Below are 16,921 nucleotides of genomic sequence, written 5' to 3' on the forward strand. Positions count from 1 at the left end.
CAAAGTCATCAGTATCGCTCAGCAGCCATTTCACCCTTTCCACCCTATTCAAGTGAGTTCCATTCGGAAACGGGTTTTATGAATCGGTCTCTTGGGTCTATATGTAACGGGCACTGCAGGTCCTCCATGCAGGGTTGTCCACACAGACAAAGCCTCTCTTCACAATGTACTTTGCCGTAGCGTCCACTGGAATCGTAATTCTGTGAAAGCGATTCTAAGCATGGCAAGTGGGAGCTTTGACAGGTAACTGGCCTGGGTACGATCCGTTTTAATAAGTGGGAACCATGGCGAACTCTTGGTAGAAGCCATCTGGCAGGGACCAAAATCTTGGAGGTCAATGAAAAGTGGTGAAGAGATCAGACCGCCTCCTGTGCGTTTTGGAAACAGGAGCTGTTGTCACGATGAACCGTTTAAATGGCGAATTAACAAGATGAGCAATTTGGAGCATTGTTTGATTATAAGACATGTTCTCTGTGTGTGTGTGTGTTTGGATCTAGAGGACGACATACATGTTTACACCATGTGAATAAAGAGGGTGCCGTTGTATACAATCGGCTACAAAAACAGAGTCCTATTTATACTGAAAATAAAATATCTGCAATGAAAGAATTGAGATGCTGATGTACTTCGCATTTAACCCTTCCTGTAATTTGGAAGGAAAACGTAGCCAACCTACTTTAATGTCTTTAATTGTGATGGGTCCGCAGCCATTGTTGTCACCATTGTTGTTAATAATACAGTAATAATAATAATAATCAGTGCTCCCCCCCCCCCAGAATAATGTTTAGGGGTATTTTCATTTTCCTACTCATATTGAAATTCTGCCCCTCAATGAGGCCAAACTTAGATTCACAAAATGTTTGGGGGTATGTGTACCCTCAGAAAAAGCACTAATAATAATAATAATAATGCGCGAGGGGGTGCCAAACCAAGTTTTTGACCCAGGTGAAAGAAAGCCTAGTTTCACCCCTCTTCTTAAGGCATGGGTAGGCAAACTAAGGCCTGGGGGCCGGATCCGGCCCAATCGCTTTCTATATCCGGCTTGCGGGTGTTCCAGGAATCTGCATGTTTCTACATGAGCAGAATGTGTGCTTTTATTTAAAATGCATCTCTGGGGTATTTGTGGGGTCTGCCTGGTGTTTTTTACATAAATAGAATGTGTGCTTTTATTTAAAATGCACCTCTGGGTTATTTGTGGGGCCTGTCTGGTGTTTTTACATGAGCAGAATGTGTGCTTTTATTTAAAATGCATCTCTGGGTTATTTGTGGGGCATAGGAATTCGTTCATTTTTTTCTCTCCAAAAAATAGTCCGGCCTCCCCCCCACAAGGTCTGAGGGGCAGTGGACAGGCCCCCTGCTGAAAAAGTTTGCTGACCCCTGCCTTAAGGCTTGAGAGCCAGCGCGGCTGGTTTCCCCGGTCAGTTGGCAACCCCTGGCTCCTCTGCCCGTCCCCGCAAGAGGGCTCTGAGCATCCTGGAGGCGGCAGCCGCGGTCCTTCTCTCTCCGGTGGGGGCGGAGCTTCGCCCGGCGGCGCCCAATCGCTGCGGAGAACGGAGAGAAGGAGGCACATCAAAGGCAAAGAAGATCAAAGCGCTTGGCGGCGCCTCCTCCGCATCCTCCGCGGAGACAAAAGCGGGGAGCATCCGCGGACCGGGGCGGGGGCAGATCTTGCTCCCCTCCTCCTCCTCCTCCTCCTCCAAATCAGGGGATCTGTTTGGGGTAGATCCCTTTCGTTTCAAAGCTTGCTGCTTCAGGATGGAGAAAATCACCTTTTGCCCAGGGCAGCCATTGAACGGCTCGGCCTCATCCTGAAAACCTTCCTCTTCTTCGCTGTTTTGCTCCTCCTCGTCCAGCTGCCCCACATTCCCTATATCGGCTTTATTCCGCATCATCGGTGGGGAGGAGTGGGAGCACCCTGGAACCTGCTCAGGTAGATTTGGGGCAGAGGTGGTGGGTTTTCACCTGCGCCCCCCTTTCTAGGCATTTCCCCCCCTTTGGGGTCAAAACCCCTGCTCTCTTCATAGAATTCTTGAGTTGGAAGGGGTCCCCAAACCCTTCAGTGCAGGAATCTCAACGAAAGCATCCATGGCAGATGATTGGGGGGGGGGATAATAATAATAATTAATACTAACCTTTACCTTACTGCAGAGAAAGCCTCTGTGTTTGAAACCCTGGAAAGCTGCTTCCAGTCGGTGTACGCAGCACTAGGCAAGTTGTTCCTGTTTAAAGCAGCAGCCCTTTTTTCTCAGCTGTGAGGTTCAGAATCTCACAATTATATTTGAGGCGTATAGCTCAAGATTCCCAGGTTCAGATTCCATCGTCTCCAGGAAGGGCTGGGAATTCCCCCTGCCTGAAACCTGGGGAAACCAGTCATTGTGCTCACCCCTTGCTCTTTCCAAAAGGGACACCCTGCGCCTTTAACTGCTACCTGCCAGGCAGAAATACAACAGGGAAAGCCTCCCTCCACTGACCTACCTCTGAACTGAGCAATACTGTTGCTTATTTCCCTCTGAAAAGATGTGGGAGACCCTGCCTTGTCCAAGGAGACCGAGGGAAGATGCTTCTGAGGACCAAAGGATGAGCAAGGAACTGTTGGTAGGCCCATTTGCCCTACTATCATTGCGTATGAAGAAATCCATAATGTCGATACGAAATATGTCTATATAAAATATTTTGAGTGCTTACAGAGGTACATTGCTCTAGCAATCAAGCCGATTATGAAAGTGCTATTTAACTAGTGCTTAATGCCAAAATGGGACGCGGGTGGCGCTGTTAAACCTCAGGGCCTAGGACTTGCCGATTGCATGGTCAGTGGTTCGAATCCCCGTGGCGGGGTGTGCTCCCGTCGTTCGGTCCCAGCGCCTGCCAACCTAGCAGTTCAAAAGCACCTCTGGGTGCAAGTAGATAAATAGGGACCACTTACCAGCCGGAAGGTAAACGGCGTTCCGTGTGCTGCGCTGGCTTGCCAGCTGCAGCTTCGTCACGCTGGCCACGTGACCCAGAAGTGTCTGCGGACAGCGCTGGCCCCCGGCCTATAGAGTGAGATGAGCGCACAACCCTAGAGTCTGGCAAGACTGGCCCGTACAAGCAGGGGTACCTTTAATGCCAAAATAGGCTTCTAAGCAATTTTCAAAATATACCAATAGGATTGCCATATTTCAAAAAGTGATTATTATTATTACTGTTATTATTATTTATTCAACTTATACACCACCCCATACCTGGAGGTCTCAGGGCAGTTCACAACAAAACACAAAAGTTGTTTATCTTTTTTGTTGAGCTTCCCCCCAAAAAGTTGTGCTTTTTTGGTGAAATCTCTAAAAGAAAAAAACACTACCAACATGGGCTGAATACCAGCCGTGTCTGGGAAACTCCGGACGTATGGCCACCCTAACATATAACAACAATTGGGCCATCATTAAAATGTGGTAGTATCTCTACATTTCATTTTTGAGTGTTTAAAGCTGTTTCACTGAAATGTCTCAGCAACAAGCGAAATCTGGTTTTCAACAGGTCATATAACCATTCCTCAAGGAACTAAGATTTTGAAAATCTAAGTGATTTTCGTCCAAGAAAATTTCCCCTTCTTAGGCAAGGTTCTCGAACGGGTGGTTGTGGACCAGATCCAGTAGGCGCTCTTGGAGGAAACTGATTTTCTGGATCCATTTCAATTGGGGTTTAGGACCGTTTTTAGGACAGAAACTGCTTGGGTCGCCCTGTACAATTGCCTCTGTTGAGAGAAAGATGGGGAAATAAGTCCTTGTTAATTCTCTCTGTCTCTCAGCTGCTTTCAGTACCATTGACCATGGTATCATTCAGAAGTTGGGCTATCCTTGTTGGGCCACCAGAAATACACATATAGAGGGTCTTCCACCGCTCTCAAAGGGAAAGGAATGGAGAGGGCTTTGGCTGTGTCTGTGTGAGCGGGAGAAGGAGAGAAAATGTGTTTTTTTGTGTGCATAGGAAAGAGAACCGGAGGGGGGGGGAATCTGCAGCCCAGCCCTGTGCAGTTTCACTCAGAAGCAAGCTTATTTTTCCCCAAAACATGCTTCACCCTCCTTTTTTAATCGCAGAGGAAGGTAGACATGGAGAGGGAGAAAATTGTACAGGAATGGAAGGATCTCTGTCGTTTTCTGGAAGAACAGAAGCAGCAGCTGATCTGCTGGCTGGAAAGTCTTGCAGGGAACATCATCGAGATAAGGGGGCAGAGTCCGTCCGCGGAGACCCATCCACCAAGTGAAATGGGGGGGTCGCAGGAGCATATTGACTGCTGGCAGGTGAGACTTCTTCCTTTTTTTTGGAAATGATTTTTATTTGGTTTAAAAAATAAACAAGATATAGCAAAATCATTTATAAGTCCATATACTCTGAATCTTGCGACTTCTCCCCCCTCCCCCGCTCTCCGTGGGTCCTAATGCTAATATTTACATATCAATTCATTGTCCAGATATCTTGTCCCTCTAAATTATCTATACTTTTTGTTAGTTACTTTACAAGTGTGGTTAAAATTCTGCTAATGTTTTCATCTGTTTACAATGGTCTCGTAGATATATTACAAATTTTCCCCATTCTTTTTTAAAGATCTTGTCCTCTTGGTTTCTGAGCTTCCCGGTTAATTTTGCCATTTCAGCATAGTCCATCAACTTGGTTTGCCATTCTTCCATGGTTGAGATTGTTTTTTCTTCCCATCTCTGGGCTAATAACATCCGTGTGGCTGTTGTCGCATACATGAAATGTATTTTCTGGTCATTTGGAATCTCGGTACCTATAATTCCTAATAAAAAAGTCTTCTGGTTGTTTTTAACAAAGGTTATTTTAAACATTTCCCCCCAATTCATCTAATATCATCTCCCAGAAGGTTTTAGTTGCCTTACACATCCACCACATGTGATAAAAGGTACCGTCTTTGTCTTTACATTCCCATCAGGTGTTTCTACCTGTTCTGTACATTTTCCCTAACTTGTTGTTGTTGTTGTTTAGTCGTTTAGTCGTGTCCGACTCTTCGTGACCCCATGGACCAGAGCACGCCAGGCACTCCTGTCTTCCACTGCCTCCCGCAGTTTGGTCAAACTCATGCTGGTAGCTTCGAGAACACTGTCCAACCATCTTGTCCTCTGTCGTCCCCTTCTCCTTGTGCCCTCTATCTTCCCTAACATCAGGGTCTTTTCCAGGGAGTCTTCTCTTCTCATGAGGTGGCCAAAGTATTGGAGTCTCAGCTTCAGGATCTGCCCTTCCAGTGAGCACTCAGGGCTGATTTCCTTCAGAATGGAGAGGTTTGATCTTCTTGCAGTCCATGGGACTCTCAAGAGTCTCCTCCAGCACCAGAATTCAAAAGCATCCATTCTTTGGCGATCAGCCTTCTTTATGGTCCAGCTCTCACTTCCATACACTTCCTAACTTAGTAGGAGTCAAATACTACCGGTATATCATTTTCACATCATTTTCTTTCAGCGTACAACATGCCGTTAATTTCAAATATGTTTTCCATAGCCTCTCCCAATCTGCCAGCAGGTGAGACTTTGCCAATGCAGTGAAAAGACGGGACTGCTTCTTGCTCATCCATTCATTGGAGAGACAGTGCTGTCTACCAGTTAGAGTGTCCTGGGACCTGGGAGACCAGGGTTCGAGTCCTCACTCGGCCACGATGAAGCCTTGAGCCCAGTCACAGCCTCTCAGCCTCACCAACCTCACAGGGTTGTTGTGGGGGGAGGAAAGGAGGATTAATTCTTTTTTTTATTCCAAGATGAGCCCATTTGCATGCATCCTGTTGCTTCAGCATAGTATCTGCAATGCAGACTGTTCACCCAAGTCGTTCCTGTTGTCGTCTCTTCCCTCCAGGCCACTGGCAGTTCCAGCAGCAGACAAGGAGACTTCCTCGAGGTGGAACTGAGACTTCACCATTTCTCTCAGAGGAGGAAGGCCGTCTTGGGAGAGGCGCTGAACTGCTTCCGAGGTGAGCAGGGGTCTTCTGAGTTCTCTCTTGGGCAGCGAGACGCCCATCAAAGCTCTAGTGAAGGCAATTTGCACCCGGCCCTCCACCCCAGTGCAACTGAAAAGGTGCTGGTATCACCGTGAAATTGTTACAGTATGTGCCACACTTTTAGCCAGTACTATGTACCCTTGAGGCCCCCCCGCCACCCGAAAGAAACACTGATTATTATTATTTAAAAGACTGATATACAGCTCTGCATCAAAAGATCTCAGAGAGGTTCACAACATAAAAACACAAGTATGGTAATTAAAGCAAAAACAACCAAACGATAGCCCACGCTACTTTATGTCTGTTAAACATTAAAAGCTTCCCTAAACAGGGCTGCCTTCAGATGTCTTCTAAAAGTCTGGTAGTTCTGTTTCTCTTTGACATCTGGTGGAAGGGCATTCCAAAGGGCGGGTGCCACTACCGAGAAGGCCCTCTTCCGGGTTTGATTGTTTGGGAGCCAAAACATTTGAGATCTAGGCTGTCCGACTTCCGAGGCACAACTTTGTTGCCATAGCTCAAACCCAGGCATTGCCGGTATTTCTGCTTCCAAAATCCAGCGCAGAGAAATGGCTTGAGTATGAGCACTTATACCTTTTTAAATGCATTATTTCCCTCAAAGGATTCTGGGCACTTGTTGAGGGTTGCTTAAGGTATATGATGAGGCTATCTGTTTCCCTTGAGGAAGGTGGAATGTGTGTTGATCAGAATACCAAAAAAAAAAAAAAAGCGGTTTCTCTCTTTGTCTTGTTTCCAGAGTCCCTGAAGATGGAGCTCGAAAGTCTGATTGGTACGTCCCTGGCTCTGACGGGACCAAAAGGGTGTTTCGTTTTATAAATAACAGCCGAAACAGTGTGTGAAGCCCTCTTTCGACTTGGGATCCCCAGCGGCTGCCGTTCAGAGTTGCCTACCACCTCTGACAGTGGGGACACAGCCGAGCTGCCTGCTACTAGCAACATGCTTTGAGCTCGCTCTCTGCTACTAGCAACTTACTTGTCCGCGGCTTTTCAAACTGTTTATGGGGATGGCAGGGGTGGGGTGGGAGAGGACAGGATGAAATCTGAACGATGCCTTTTTTTGCAGCTCCTCCCTTTCTTCCGGAGTCTCGTCTTAAGGACTCAAGAACATTCCCCCCACCTGGCTCGGGAAAATTTCCTTGGGAGCAACGTGAAATGGAAACAGACGCAGGATCTGTAGTTCAGGTGAGGCTGTTTATTCTCTCCTTACCACCCTTGCCCTGACCTCACCACTGTGATCCACGCGACGGTCACCTCCAGACTTGATTATTGTAACTCGCTCTATGTGGGGCTGCCCTTGGGACTGACCCAGAAACTCCAGCGGGTGCAGAATGCCATGGTGAGACTCCTTATGGGGTCCTCACCGCGGGATTACATTCACCCGGTGCTATACCAGCTGCACTGGCTCCTGGTGGAGTGCAGGATCAGGTTTAAGGTGCTGGTTTTGACCTTTAAAGCCCTATACGGCCTAGGACCCTCCTACCTACGGGACCGCCTCTCCTGGTATGTCCTACAGAGGACCTTAAGGGTCCACAAATGACAACATCTTGGAGGTCCCAAGTTGAAGGTGGTTAGATTGGTCTCAACTAGGGCCAGGGCCTTTTCAGTACTGGCCCCAACTTGGTGGAACGCTCTGTCACAAGAGACTAGGGCCCTGCGGGACTTTACATCTTTCCACCGGGCCTGCAAGACAGAGCTGTTCCACCAGGCCTTTGGCCAAGGCACAGTGTGACCCCCTCCTTTGGTAATCCTCACAGAACTCTAGCCCAATGGTTGCTATTATTTTGATTCTGAATTGATTTTAGAATGTATTTCAATTAATTGACTGTGACTTTATGTAAACTGCTATTTTACTGTTGTTAGCCGCTCTGAGCCTGGCTTTGGCTGGGGAGGACGGGATATAAATAAAAAATTATTATTATTATTATTATGCTACTGGGCAGTGTGAGCAGCTTTGGAGGCAGAATGTCAGGACTCAGCTATACAGCTGCAAATATAATTGCTTTAAGTGTGTTTAAAGTGCATTATAAAATTGCGACACCAGGTGGCGCTGGTGAGCTAATGGCAAATTCCATACAGATTTCAAAATGTGGGTTTTTTTTAAAGCATATTCACAGCATTTTTTTAATATAGTGTGTAGATTTGGCCCAAGTATTCTAAACAACACACACACACACCAGCCTGGTTACCCGAGTCTGATCACAAATGCCGATTTCATTCCCAGAATCTGCTGAAGTTTGAGGACGTGGCTGTAGATTTTACAGATGGCGAGTGGGACCTTTTGGACGCCCACCAAAGGACCCTCTACAAGGATGTCATGCGAGAAAACTATGAGAACACAACCTCACTGGGTAAGAGGGCAGGTCTGGGTTTTAAACCACCGGCCGCGGGGAAAGCTTTCTATTTCTTTACCGAAACATCTGCACTGCTTGACCGCTGTAAAATGTCTAAGCGGTTTACAGGAAATATTAAAAGATGTTAATAGCCGATAATTGGAAAGGAAATTATGTTCCAACCAAAGAAGAATGGTTGAATAAATTATGCGAATACTTGGAATTAGCAGAGTTAACTGATTTGATAAGACAAAAACCAAAAAATATAATCCAGAAACAATGGAAATGTTTAAATGATTATTTATGTAGACAAAGATTAAATGTAAGGTATTGGTTGTGTTCAGAATAGATTTATGAAAGATTTAGAAAACTTATTGATTAGAATATTTGTGTGAGATTGTATTGGAAAAATACGGAATAACAGATACAATCTTGCTTAAAATGTATATAGGAAGTGCAGTGTGAGCGATGGAAGTCAATCAATGAAATTTTATTATTATTTTCATATTGAGATATTTGTAGAATAAATTTGGAAGAAATTCTTCCAACTTTTCTCCTTTCCTCTTTCTTTTTTCTTTTTTCTTTTCTGTTCTTTTTTCTATATGTGTGCTTATCTGAAATATATATGTATGTATTTGCAAAATTTTGCTTATATTTTGCAATAGCGTATTTTTCGCTCTATAAGACGCACCAGACCGTAAGATGCACATAGTTTTTTGAAGAGGACAACAAGAAAAAAAATATTCTGAATCCCAGAAACCAGGACAGCCAGCGGGATTGCAGCGCTTTGGGGAGAGCTTTGGGGAATTGCAGGAAGGCAGAGAACTTTGGTCCCCACAACTGCCTCATAGGGGCAAGATCTACAGGGACGAGTTGCTGCGCTCAGGAGGCCTGGCCTCGTGAACCAACCTCGTTACTTTATGAGACGAGTGATTGTTTTGCTGGCCTGCTCCTGACAGGTGTTGTCTGGGGAGGCCAAACAGAGTGACCCGGAGGCTCCAGGGTTCCCCACACCTTCTGTAGACTCAGAAATGACTGTGACTTCCTCCTCTTCTCCCCTGGCTTCCTTCCTGACCAGTTCTGGCCATCACCAAGCCTGGCACGATCTCTCGGCTGGAACAAATGGACGAGCTGCTGGCAATGAATCTCCACAGCGCCAGGGACCACGTAGGAGGTATGCCATTCAGACGTAATATTTGCTGGGAAGCGGAAGGCGATGATAACGTGGGATGGGATTCTGGGCAGCGGGAGAGTTTGTACCCATTGGTGGTCTGGAGCGCAGCAAGGTTGTTTCAACCCCGCTGTGTCTCAAGTCGCTTTCTTAATAATAATAATAATAATAATAATAATAATAATAATAATAATAATAAATAATTTATTATTTATACCCCACCCATCTGGCTGGGTTTCCCCAGCCACTCTGGGCGGCTTCCAACAAAGTATTAAAATACAGTGGTCTGTTAAACATTAAATCTGAAGGGCTGCCTTCAAAAAGTCTGCTAGTTGTTTTTCTCTTTGACATCTGCTGGGAGGGCGTTCCACAGGGTGGGTGCCACTACCGAGAAGGCCCTCTGCCTGCTTCCCTGTAACCTCGCTTCTCGCAGCGAGGGAACCGCCAGAAGGCCCTCGGAGCTGGACCTCAGTGTCCGGGTAGAACGATCGGGGTGGAGACGCTCCTTCAGGTATACTGGGTTGTCATACAAACCACAGAGGGACACAAGGGTGTCGTCATCCAATTCCCATTACCCATTCTTTCCTCTTCCCTGTTCTTAGCCATCACAAACCCCAAGACGTTGGCAAAAGTGGAGCAAGGGAATGAGATCTGGGCTGAGCGTCGGTGCAGGCCTCAAGGAAATGCTTGCAGTGAGCCAACAGGTGAGGCCACTTGGAAACCACAAACAAGGTTTTTTTGTCTCCAGAAGTTGGCTGCGTCTACAAATGGGCGGATCCTTTAAGCCATCATGTCTTGATAGATCTGTGCTCCCCTAATTTGTCACACCGGCTTTCTCCTTTCCTATAGAAGTCAGACTGGCTCCTTCCTTGTTGTCCTTCTGCCGGCAGGTGAAGTCTCATTTATTCTGACAGGCCTCTGGGAACTGTCTGCTTTTGTTTTAAGGAAAAGGCTTCAAAATTGCTGCTGCTGTTGTTGTTGTTGTTATTGATAATGATGATGATGTTGGTGATGATGATAATATATTACGTGGCGCTGTGGTCTAAACCACAGAGCCTAGGGCTTGCCAATCAGAAGGTCGGCGGTTTGAATCCCCACTACGGGGTGAGCTCCCATTGCTCGGTCTCTGCTCCTGCCAACCTAGCAGTTCGAAAGCACGTCAAAGTGCAAGTAGATAAATAGGTACCGCTCCGGCGGGAAGGTAAACGGTGTTTCCGTGTGCTGCTCTGGTTCGCCAGAAGCAGCTTAGTCATGCTGACCACATGACCTGGAAGCTGTCTGTGGACAAACGCCGGCTCCCTTGGCCTATAGAGCGAGATGAGCGCCGCAACCCCAGAGTTGTCCACAACTGGACCTAACAGTCATGGGTACCTTTACCTTTACCCATCTGACAGGGTTGCCCCAGCCACTCTGGTCAGCTTCCAACATAATAAAAAACACAGCAAAACATTAAACATAAAAAACTTCCTGAAACAGGCTGCCTTATCTTTTTTAATAAGATGAGATAGATAAATAGATAGATAGATGATAGATGATAGATAGATAGATAGATAGATAGATGATAGATAGATAGATGATAGATAGATTCTATCATAGTTTAATTACTTTTTAAAGTAAATCCTGCCAACCTAGCAGTCCGAAAGCATGCCAGCGCAAGTAGATAAATAGGTACCACTGCAGCGGGAAGGTAAACAGCGGTTCCGTGTGCTCTGGTTTCTGCCACGGTGTTCCATTGCTCCAGAAGCGGCTTAGTCATGCTGGCCACATGACCCGGAAAGCTGTCTGTGGACAAACACCAGCTCCCTCGGCCTGAAAGCAAGATGAGCACCGAAACCCCATAGTCGCCTTTGACTGGACTTAACCAACCAGAGGTCCTTTACCTTTTACCTTTACTTTTTACAGATTATCTTTTAAGTTTTTTGTCTTTTATCTGTGTTTGTGTTCTGGTCTGGGGAAAAATACATGATATAAATATATTATTATTATTATTATTATTATTATTATTATTATTATTATTTCCCTCTATTTAAGATGTTGTCTCACCTTCCTTCTGTTTTCTCCATCTTGTTGCCAGTGCCATTGTTGCATCTATCAACCTGAGGCATAGCTCAGTCGGTAGGAACTCAGGGTCAGAAGTTTGATCCCCATGTTGGGTGAAAGATTCCTGCATTGCCGGGGGTTGGACTAGATGACCCATGTGGTCCCTTCCAACTCTTCTCTTCTCTTCTCTTCTCTTCTCTTCTCTTCTCTTCTCTTCTCTTCTCTTCTCTTCTCTTCTCTTCTCATGACTACATGTGAATCACACTGATATATCTTCTCCTTTTCCCAGGAGTTGCTGAGAGAACAAGAGAGAATGAGGGGAGGGGTCTTCACCCAGAAAACTTTGAGCTGGCAGGGTCACACGTTGCATTGCTTCAAAGCACTGAGACCAAGTCCAAATCCCATGAAAAGCAGGAAGCCCCTGAGACTCAACGCATGTCGCCAGGCAGCCATCTTGGAGAGCAGCTAATGGAACCAGTTCTTTTTGTGGGGCTGGAGAAGAACACAGGCAACATAGAGACGGGACAGGAGAGCCAAGAGATTTGCTCCGCCTGTGGGAAGGTCTTCAACAACAGGGCAAGCCTGGTTAGACATCAGAGAATCCACAGCAGGGAGAAGTCACACACCTGCACAGACTGTGGGAAAAGCTTCCACAAGAGGTCCAACCTTATTACTCATCAGAGAATCCACACGGGAGAGAAGCCCTACCGGTGTGTGGAGTGTGGGAAAAGCTTCAGCCTGAGCTCCAGCCTCGTCCGGCACCAGAGGATCCACACTGGGGAGAAGCCCTACCAGTGCTCTGTGTGCGAGAGAAGCTTCAACCAGAAGCCCTCCTTGGTGGTGCACGAGAGGACCCACCGCCGCGAGAAGCCCTACAAGTGCTCGGCGTGCGAGAAGAGCTACAGCCACACCACGAGCCTCATCGCTCACGAGAAAATCCACCGGGAGGAGAAGCCGTACTGGTGCGCGGAGTGCGGGAAAAGGTTCAGCTTCAACTCTCAGCTGATCACCCACCAGAGGATCCACGCGGAAGAGAAGCCCTACAAGTGCTCCGTCTGCGGGAGAGGGTTCAGCCGCCCCTCCAGCCTCGTTGTGCACGAGAGGGTCCACACGGGAGAGAAGCCCTACAAATGCGCCGCCTGTGAAAAGGGTTTCCCCTCCAACTCGAGTCTGGTGAGGCACCAACTCACCCACGTGGAAGAGAAGCTGTGTGCGGAATGCGGGAAAAGCTTCAGCCCAACTTCCCGACTCCAGAGGATCCAGGCCGGGGAGGAAATGGCCAAGTGCCCGGGATGCGAGAACCGGTTCGACTCGAGTCCCAGTGGTTTTCCAGTGGCGCATCTTCCCAAATGGAGGAAACGCGTTGGCAGACGAAACAGCAGTCGGCGTGATGACATTCGTATCATAGATTCCGCAGAGGTGCAGCTGGAGGACGATGTTTTCAGCCAAAGCTCCCTGCCTCTGCATTATCACATTCACTATGCGGGGTGGGAATGAAAGCACCGTATTTTTCGCTCTATAAGACGCACCCGACCATAAGACGCGCCTAGTTTTTAGAGGAGGAAAACTAGGGGGGAAAATATTCTGAATCAAATGTTGTTGGAGGAAGGAGGAGGGAGGATCAGGCTAAGGCATCACAACAACAAGAGGCGCTGCGCAGCTCCCCCTCTTGCTGTGCTGGGTTCAGCAGAGCAGCGCAAAGCCTATTATTAATGAATTGATTTTAGAATGCTGTATTATTTTACTGTTCTAAGCCGTTCTAAGCCCGGCTTTGGCTGGGGAGGGTGGGATATAAATAAAATTATTTTTTTATTATTCAGCAAAGCGGGAGGAATGCTCCCGCTTTGCGCAGCTATCCCTGAAGCCAGAACAGCAAGATGGAGAGCTGCATAGTCTGCATTTACACCGTAAGATTCACACACATTTCCCCTTACTTTTTAGGAGGAAAAAAGTGCATCTTATACAGCGAAAAATACGGTAAGAGGGTTTTTTTGTGTGCGCTTGCTGACTAGAGCTAATGTAGCCCAAAACATCTGCCAGGACGCCAGGTTGATGAAGATCTGTGATTTTAGGGGAGCAAGCAATGTATCTTTGGTCTTACTGTAAATATATTTAATTTTCAGGGAAATGTTCTTGGCAGTTGGGGGAGAAGGGGGGGAATGTTTCCTCCCTGGAGAAATCTAGTTTGGCTTTGTTCTGGATACAGTGGTGCCTCGCAAGACGAAATTAATCCATTCCACGAGTCTCTTCGTCTAGCGGTTTTTTCGTCTTGCGAAGCACCCCTATTAGCGGCTTAGTGGATTAGCGCTATTAGCAGCTTAGCGGCTATTAGCGGCTAAGCGGCTTAGAAAAAGGGGGGGAGGGAAAAAACTCGCAAGACGTTTTCGTATTGTAAAGCAAGCCCATAGGGAAATTCGTCTTGCGAAGCACCTCAAAAGATGGAAAACTCTTTCGTCTAGCGAGTTTTTCGTCTTGCGAGGCATTTGTCTTGCGGGGCACCACTGTACATTAAAATTGCCGGAGGAGTTGAAAAAGCAACTTCTTGTTCTTCTGAAGAGAAGTTGCTATGTAAGAATGAAGATGCGTTTGAACTTTAGATTAATTTGGGAGCACACATTTTTGTATGTCAATTCAATTCAATTCAAAATCCTTTATTAGGCATAGCACACCACACATTAACAAACAAACATCATATACAAACTGTATAAAATACAGGCCGTTTTTGTATGTATGAACACACACAAAATGTAAACTCGGCTTACTTTCTGCAGGGATAGTGCTGCAATCCTAAGGCCCGTTCAAATGTGGTCCAGAGCCAAAATTCCCTTCAATTCCGACGTTCAAGTGGTGTGTGTTGTTGTTTGTGTGGCCAAACCCATGCTCAAAAGGGGGGTCACAGTGAGCTTCAGGGAAACCCCTAGATCTGCAAAGCTGTAAGAAAAATTTTAGAGGGCAAGGGAATGGAAGGAGGGGTTCATGTTCAGTGATCATTTGGGGGACAAGGAGAATGGAAAGGAATTGGAAACTGTCATGGCTTCCCCGCAAAGAATTCTGGGAAGTGTTGTGCGTTAGGGGTGGTCAGACCTGTTAGGGGAGACTCCTAATTCTCTCTCCTAGAGCTATAATTCTCAGAGTGGTTTAACGGTCATTCCCTCTCCCCAGGGGATTCTGGGAATCGTAGTTCTGTGAGGGGTGCCAATGGCAGGGCCAGCAGTCTGACCGCCTCATTAATGCCCTGTGATGTTGCCGAAATGGCGAGGTTTTTGTGTGTACGTGTACGGAACAATCTACAGACGCCCGTTAACCAATTCAAAGGCCTTTATTCAAAGGAGATCCAGAAGACACACACAAAAAAAGCATTTAGAAATAAAAGGGAAGTCTCTAAACACAGGGCCACAATCCTGTTTGGAACCAGGGGCACATTGGCAAATCTAAGGCGCTGAGGGCGCCAAGAAAAGGCCCATTTTACAGGAGACGGTCATCAGAATGACCCCCTTCAAGCAAATCATATCCCCAAAGCAAAGGACAAAAAAGAAGGAAACACCCCCAGAAACAACCAAAACCCATAGAAACTAACATTGGGAGGAGCTGGAGGCTAGGTTAGCGCCCTGAGGGGCTGACTGAGTGTCCCGTGATGCTTGTGAAGAAGAAGAAGAAGAAGAAGAGTTTGGATTTGATATCCTGCTTTATCACTACCCGAAGGAGTCTCAAAGCGGCTAACCTTCTCCTTTCCCTTCCTTCCCCCCAACAAACACTCTGTGAGGTGAGTGGGGCTGAGAGACTTCAGAGAAGTGTGACTGGCCCAAGGTCACCCAGCAGCTGCATGTGGAGGAGCGGAGACGCGAACCCGGTTCACCAGATTATGAGACTACCGCTCTTAACCGCTACACCACACTGGCATATGTGGGCATATGGTTGGGGACCCCCAGATCTAAAACATTACCCATGTCTTGTAAATAACAGTACAGTGGTGCCTCGCAAGACGAAATTAATCCGTCCCGTGAGGCTCTTCGTATAGCGGTTTTTTCGTCTTGCGAAGCAAGCCCATTGACAGCTTAGCGGATTAGCGCTATTAGCGGTTTAGCGGCTTTTAGCGATCAGCTGATAAGCGGCTTAGCGGCTTAGGAAAAGGGGGGGAAAAGGGAAAAAACCCCGCAGGAACTCGCAAGACATTTTCATCTTGCGAAGCAAGCCCATAGGGAAATTCTTTTTGCGAAGCGCCTCCAAAACGGAAAACCCTTTCGTCTAGCGGGTTTTCCGTCTTGCGAGGCGTTCGTCTTGCGGGGCACCACTGTAACACTGATTAATTGTCCAGCGCTTCGTAGACACGCTGCCAATGATCCGCACAACAGTCCTGTAAGGCGGGTCTGTATCGTTGGCCCTCTCCTCACAAACATATCAAGTGCGCATGTGTGGACATCACTGCTGACCAATGGCTACTTGCCACAGCAGCTACGGCCACCTCCAGAGCTGGGAGAAAGTGTGCTTCTGAATGCTGGAAACCACAAGAAGGGAGAGTGTTGCCGTTGTGCTCTGGGGTCTGGCTCGCAGCGTTTCCCATCAGGGGAATCTGTCTGGCCCCTGTGAGAACAGGATTTTGGACGGGCCTCTGGGCTGATCCAGCAGCCGGTGTCTTCCTATGTTCTTACTTGTGTGTAAACAGGAAGGCGTTTGCAACCCGAACGCCCCACCTTACCCGGGAGTTAGCCCCACTGAGTCCAACAGGCCTTACTCCCAAGGAGACATAGGATTGGGTTGGGACCTTTCAGATCCAAGCCTTCCTTGGGTCTGCCCCCTTTTCGACTTTATCACAAGGAGGCAGGAAGCTTACACTGAGCCAAACCACTGGTGAATCGAGCTCAGTGCTGTCTAAACTCACTAGAAGGATTTGAGAGATGACAGTCCCAGTTCTAGCTAGAGATGCTGGAGAAGGCCTTGGGGTCTTCTGTGGGCAAGGCCGATGCTCCAATCCAGTCTTTCTCAACCTTGGGTCCCCAGATGACTTTGGCCTACAACTCCCATCACCCCTAGCTAGCAAGGCCAGAGTTCAGGGATGACAGGAGTTGTAGTCCAACAACATCTGGGGACCCACAGGTTGAGAAACACTGCAAGGCAAGAGCTGAAGAAGTATGTGGGGAGGGGCAACCTGTGATTGGATCTCCCCTCTCTGAGGTGGGAGCTTACTCTCCTTATGAGGAACGGTTGAAGGATATGGGTATGTTTAGCTTGCAAAAGTGGAGACTGGAGGTATGATAGCCATATTCAAGTATCTCAAGAGCTGTCACATGGAACACACTTGTTTTCTTCTCCTGCTCTGGAGGGCAGGACTCGAACCCATGGCTTCAAGTTGCAAGAAAGCAGATTCCGACTAAACATTAGGAAG

The 16,921-nt window shown here is 47.3% G+C and overlaps 1 protein-coding gene across 2 annotated transcripts; it reads left to right on the forward strand.

Moving 5' to 3' along the window:
• Positions 1 to 1,571: 1,571 nt before the first annotated feature.
• On the forward strand, positions 1,572 to 13,111 carry LOC309336660 (uncharacterized protein). Of its 2 annotated transcripts, none has more exons than XM_081852786.1 (10): positions 1,572 to 1,930; positions 2,403 to 2,595; positions 4,074 to 4,277; positions 5,839 to 5,953; positions 6,735 to 6,767; positions 7,061 to 7,179; positions 8,219 to 8,345; positions 9,406 to 9,501; positions 10,101 to 10,202; positions 11,828 to 13,111. In XM_081852786.1, the coding sequence occupies exons 2-10, from the start codon at positions 2,518 to 2,520 to the stop codon at positions 13,033 to 13,035; spliced, it is 2,082 nt and encodes a 693-aa protein (XP_081708912.1). In that variant the 5' UTR covers positions 1,572 to 1,930; positions 2,403 to 2,517; the 3' UTR covers positions 13,036 to 13,111. The 2 variants fall into 2 exon arrangements, with proteins under 2 accessions (XP_081708912.1, XP_081708911.1); XM_081852785.1 differs by having other exon boundaries at positions 2,518 to 2,595.
• The last annotated feature ends 3,810 nt before the right edge of the window (positions 13,112 to 16,921 follow it).

Source organism: Podarcis erhardii (genome assembly GCF_964252035.2).
Source record: "Podarcis erhardii genome assembly, chromosome: 2".
Classification (NCBI taxonomy): Eukaryota; Metazoa; Chordata; class Lepidosauria; order Squamata; family Lacertidae; genus Podarcis; species Podarcis erhardii.

Excerpts from the sequence above, each read along its gene's own strand:
- LOC309336660 (XM_081852786.1), top strand. The coding sequence starts at position 2,518 with ATGTGGGAGACCCTGCCTTGTCCAAGGAGACCGAGGGAAGATGCTTCT. Across the intron at positions 2,596-4,073 it reads GGATGAGCAAGGAACTGTTG|AGGAAGGTAGACATGGAGAG; the intron begins GTAGGCCCATTT and ends TTTTAATCGCAG. Across the intron at positions 8,346-9,405 it reads TGAGAACACAACCTCACTGG|TTCTGGCCATCACCAAGCCT; the intron begins GTAAGAGGGCAG and ends CTTCCTGACCAG.